Raw genomic sequence first — 5783 nt, 5'->3', positions numbered from 1 at the left:
GCCTTCCTGCCCTCTGCTCCGCCAGCCTGCGGTGGGCCCTTTTCCCTTCCCTTCCCTTCAGTTCTTACTGCCTGTCACGTCATTATTGCAGCTGAGGTGGTGTATTACTGCATCGTGTGTGGTACCCTAGCATGCCGGCTAATAGCTGTTTTTTGCAGGTAACGTTTCGGACAAGAATCTACCACTGTAACATTAACAGCCAAGGCGTCATCTGCCTGGACATCTTAAAAGACAACTGGAGCCCAGCGTTAACCATTTCTAAAGTTCTCCTCTCCATCTGCTCCCTCCTCACAGACTGCAACCCGGGTAAGTCCCCTGCACGGCCAGGCGGGCCGCCTGCCGCCTTGCACCCCACCCGGCACCCGAATAACTTGGCCCTCACCTCATCCTGTTGGCTTCGGCCAGCGTGGCTCTGGCCTCCAGCGCAGCACGTTTCCATCTCCAGGGCAGCTGGAGAGGGGCTGGAGGTGGTGGAGGTGATACACCCTACCTGCCTGCTGTTCACCGCTCCTCAGGCTGACCCACAAGGAAAGCGGCGGTCCTCCTCCTGCACATGAAAACTCCTTCCCCTTCCAAACCAACTCTGGTTTTGGGTAAGGGTTAAACACTCTTCGCTGGTCTGTAGGACTGTAGTAATTCAGTAACGGAGCTAGAAGAGCCACAAACGCAGTTCTGAAAACAAGGGGATTAGCTTTTTACGTTCCATCATCCATTTAAAACCAGTGACCAACTATGCCACAAGTAGTCCTCGCTGCTTCTCTAACCCACCCGTTATCCACGCCAGTTAAGAGGAATATGTCTTTGTTTCTGAAGTCAATTTTACAGGTTGTATTTCTATATGTGTCTAAAGATGAGAGAAACACCAGACTTCACACTCTGTTATGTATAATAAAAATAAACTTGTTGGAAAAATAAAACCTCTCCTTGAGATCTGATCTTTCCTAGAAGGCAGATTTATAATGATACAAGTACACTTAGCAACGAGTATGTCCCAGGCACTTTTAGAAGGGGTAAAATAAACCTGAAATGCATGAATCGGTGAAAGTCCTCAGTAATGCAAAATATGACTATTGGATTGTTGTCTTTTAAATTCCTTAAAGCTTTAATTGTCATTTCGCTCTTTATTAAGTAAAAGATACACACAAATCAGTGAAGATACAGACCATCAGTTCAGTATATTTAGATTGCTGTAATGTGCTTTACCTGTGTGATTCCCTTGTATTAAATTCACACTTCAGCTTTATTTTTAAGTTTTTATTTGGTAACTTGTCTGAAATAAGTCGTTTTGTTTTCTTTTCAGCTGACCCCCTGGTTGGAAGTATTGCCACTCAGTATATGACTAACAGAGCAGAGCATGACAGAATGGCCAGACAATGGACCAAAAGATACGCTACATAAATTGGATTTTCGTCAAACTCTTACATTATTCGTCTGTGATGGAAAGAGCTGCTTATGATTTTGAAGGGGTGGGGGGGGGAGGGTGCTGGTAAAGAGTAGGGTATTTCTATAACAGATTTTATTCAGTCTTTTATTTCCTAAGATTTTGTTGTTGTAACTTAAGGTATCTTGCTACAGTAGAGACAGCTAGGATTGGGAATAGCATATTTTAAGACTGTAATTAGTTCAGCAATATTAGCTCACACATAGTACTGAGAAGAATGTAAACTTCTTAGACTTCTTTGGTTTTCAGTTTGCTTGCAATATGTAAAAGATTACAACAGCTTAATTTTGTACAGGTACATATGTTGACATTTATGTAAAAGTCCTTTCAAGACTCTACACACAGGTTTTGCTCTTTGTTTGTTTTGGGTTTGGTGGGTTTATTTTGTTCTGGGTTGGGTTTCTTTTTTTTTTTGTAAAAAGATGCTGGGATTGTTTTCCCCTATGGAGGGCACATTGGTATTTAACAAATCCTTTTTAAAGACTGTCATCTCATGATCTGTGATACGGAGAGGTGGATATATGGCCTCATATATGAAATGAGAAGTAGTTAATGTATTATTTTATAAGCCAATCTATCTTTGTGAAAAGAATAAAGGGTTTAATCAGGACTTACGGTAACCTGTAGTGAAATACCTTAAGCTGTTTAACTGTAAGGCGTGGAATAGGAGTCACTCAGTGGATTGGTTGTATGTTGTGGGCTACTTAAGTCTGCATTTGTTACTGTGCTAATAAAAAGATGTTTAAAAAAAAGAAGAAGAAAAGATTTCTGCTTAGTGCTTTGCTTTGTCATTTTGCCAGAACAGTGTCTCCCAGTACGCTTTGAGGATTACAGTATGGATAAGGACAAGGGAGATCTGCAGGTGAGTGCACCGACTGCTGCTATTTTGGGAAAACACTTCTAGGCAAGCATACAATGAATGAAAGACTTTTTTCAACTGTTCACTGTGTAAGTGTTGTGCAGGCTGGCATGGCCCACGAGGAGCCACAGAGTCCACCCTAGTTACTTTTTAGCTTAAGTTTTCACAGCGTTGGCTTTTCAGGACATTATTTCAAAGTACAGCTGGAAAAGTGTAAGAGATCTGGAAGGGAAACAGGCAGGAGGTAAAAGAAGAGAGTATCTTCATTGTTTTTTTCTGATGGAGTGGCCTATTCCCACTTGGAAGAGGAGGAGTCGTGTCCTGGTAAGCTAGCAGAAGACACCTTAAAGGAGAGTAAAGGAGACTTAATCTGTAGATCCTTTAACTACCTACAAAGATTATCTCCTAGAGACATGGTGTTTACATTGAGGTGTGTAGCAACAGGGCAGTTAGTTGTGGATATGGCATTTTTGACCACTCCCTTAAGGTAAAGGCCGGAAGTACAGATTCATTTTCACATGGCAAGTACTTCACCTTGCGACATTCATCTGAGTGCTATGTGGTCATCTGCAGTCTTGGATTTGTTTTGGTACTTTAAAATAAATTCTGTATATATTTTATTTATATACTTCTCTTCCTATCTATATATAGATCAAATCTAACTTGGTCCAAAGTAATCTGTTAGATTACAAACCCTTCCTTTGGCTGGGTGGTTGTGGGTAGTAGTACATTAGCCTCATCTGCTGAACTGCCTTCTTTTGACACAACGTATGTTTTGGTGTATGAGCTCCCTCAGCTGTTTGGCTCAGCCTAGGCAAATTTTTGGTATATAGCTGCATCACGCCAGGAGCATCTCTGGTAATCGTTTCCTCCTCTCCTTACCGAGTGAGGAGGTAAATGGCTTAATCTCTGTAGGTTTTTGTCGGCTCCTTGCTTCATGCTATCAGGACATGCCAAATTAACTGTTGTAGCTGGCAGGGGGAGGGAGCTGATTTGGAGTGACTGATCTGCACAGTGTTTATTTATTGGTGTTGGGGTGACGGTTGGACTCGATGATCTTAGAGGTCTTTTTCAACCTTAATGATTCTATGATTCTATTCAGCAGGGATAAAAGTTTAAGAGGAACAGAGAAAGACGGTTCAATTTACTAATTTATTTTTCTTTTTTATAATAATTTTTCTCCATTATCTTGTGAAGGGACTGTCTAGCTCTGTAGCAGGTCAGTGATCCCAGTGACCCAGGACAGGTTTTGAGTCAGTGGAATAGTAAGAACAAAATACATGTTCTGCCCTTTAGCTACTACATTATACTCTGTACTTTACTTATTAACCCTATGTAAAACTGTACTACAGTGAGTTTAATTTTTACTCAGTACCAGCCACTGTGTGTAGATTGTTTGCAGAGGAGACACTGCATTTTCCATCACTTGTCAATAAAATACTATGGTATTTAGAAAAGACAATTGATTTGAGTGCTTAAAAAGCATCAGAATAAGCTTATGAAAGAAAACAGTGGGTGGTGGTTGTTTATGTGAATGCCCAAAATGATCTAAACTCATTTCTAATGAATTTAACCAAATCAAAGAGAACGTGTTTGCCTTTATGTAACCTGTTTGGAAAAATGGCCTTAGTCATTCGGAAGATCCCTTTTCCTCTTGCCATTCTTAAGACATTGTCAAGTCCTGAGTGTCCAGGGGAGCAAGTGAGCAAGCTGGTCTTGCACGACAGGGCTCTGCCAGCCTACAGGTGACATCAGTCTTGGCAGTGGAATTGGCACCGAGTCTGCGGGGTGCAGAACTGGACAGGAACCAGTCATCTCTGTTCCTTCCATCTCCACACATTTTAAGTTAATTCTGACTTGTCAACCTGCACTCCCTTGGCTCAAGGGTCAGCTTCAGTGACGATGTGCAGTTAGCAGAGGTCTTTGCTTACTTTGATTGATCCAAAGCTGAATCAAGTCCCTTCTAGAAGAAGGGTTCTGCAGAGCTGAAGAGGAGAAACATAGCCAGTTCCTTGGTGAGAGGTTGCAGCAAGGAGGAGAATGGCTGCTGCTCTGAAGTCACCCCCACTTCCCAAGCACGCAGGCAGACGTGGAGTCTTCTGGGTAGGGAGAAGCCTTGAGTACACGTGTGTTCGGTAGGATATAAGTGAGGAGGGAGTGTTGTTCTGCATCACTGCTGGGGACAATGACTGTTACTAGCCAGGTTGGGGGAGGTCGTGCTACAGTGCTTACTCAGCTGCAGTGTTGCAATGGAAACAATTGTATGTTTCTAGCAGGGCATTACAAGAGCTTGCTCATTCATAATTGCTCTTATCTTACTCTTTGGCCACAGCAATCCAAACTATATTGAGCAAAGCACATAAACAGTTTCATCTACCTTCATTATAAAGGTAGGAATACCTGCTTAATTTTTAGTGAATTGTACTGCTGCTCTGACATTAGTAATGCTGACGGACTTTGTCAGTATTCAGGAAGAGCAATGCTATAAGCACACAGCTTAATTGTAATCATTAAGCACACTTACTATTCAGCAGTTATGATATGACAGTGCAAATATTGCTCGTGGTTTTGCTGACTCACAGTGAAATTCTCTGTTTGTTCAAAACAGCATTATTTAGTGGAAAATGAGGGAACTGGGTACTTCAGTTCACTCCCTCTCCCCAATCTTGTCTTCAAATATAAAGAAAAGCTAGTATCAATTAATATAAGAGGTTGTTAGAGGCCAAAAGCTGGCTACTCTGTCTGGGAACGGTTGCTTATTCTGTCCCTCTATATCCAATTTTGTTTAGTTTACTGACAGGCTGACCTAGGACAGCAGATTCCTGCAGCACAGGTTTACCAGCGTGGCGAGTCAAATACAGCATGTACAGTTGTGCTCCTGCTGCTGGACAATGTGCGGCGTATTAAGACCAAGGCCATTTGTACAGGTATTTCTGGGTGTTTGCCATGGGGATGTTCCCAAAAGGCAGCCTCCTACACTCCCTAGCCCCCTCTCACAAAGCAGTACAGCACTTCGTACCGGTTGTTATCTGCCTGTAGCTTCATAGCGAGGGTGGATTACCGCAGCTTGGCTGAACGGCTGGGTGGGAGTATTATGCAATGCACTGAGCAGAGCCCGGGCAGTACCTCCTGCATACAAAATTGCTCAGTATAATTTCTCAGTAAAATTATCACCTGTGTGAATGTGACTGATTTGTACTGGACATGCTGGAACAAAACCACGTTACAGCTATGTTGTCCTTCAGGTTGCAGTTAAATTAATGAGTGCTCTGAGAGCTTTTCTGGTTTGTACAAATAAATTCCTGAGCTGAAAGCATTGCTTGCCAGACTTTGCTGACAAGCTTCATGTCGGGGTAGATCTGTTCTAATATCTCCCACAAGATTTGTTTTTTTTCTTTTTCTTTTTCTTTTTTTTCCCCCCCAGACACTAGCAGAAGTTCAGCAGCTAAATTTGCTGGTAGTTGTTCCTCCTGCCCCAAACTT

At 42.3% G+C, this 5783-nt stretch overlaps 1 protein-coding gene across 1 annotated transcript in view; it reads left to right on the top strand.

The window, feature by feature from the left end:
• The window catches only part of UBE2E1 (ubiquitin-conjugating enzyme E2E 1), a 43948-nt gene extending 41746 nt beyond the window's left edge, over positions 1–2202 (top strand). Inside the window, exons 4-5 of the mRNA XM_009324192.1 lie at positions 159–306; positions 1301–2202. Of these exons, the coding sequence (XP_009322467.1) occupies positions 159–306; positions 1301–1398 (246 nt within the window). The 3' untranslated portion in view covers positions 1399–2202. The remainder of the gene's footprint in view (positions 1–158; positions 307–1300) is intronic.
• Positions 2203–5783: the final 3581 nt, after the last annotated feature.

This window comes from Pygoscelis adeliae, unplaced genomic scaffold (assembly GCF_000699105.1).
Source record: "Pygoscelis adeliae isolate BGI_AS28 unplaced genomic scaffold, ASM69910v1 Scaffold25, whole genome shotgun sequence".
Lineage (NCBI taxonomy): Eukaryota > Metazoa > Chordata > Aves > Sphenisciformes > Spheniscidae > Pygoscelis > Pygoscelis adeliae.
Note: the sequence above shows the minus strand (reverse complement) of the source record. Positions and strands in the feature narration are given on the sequence as shown.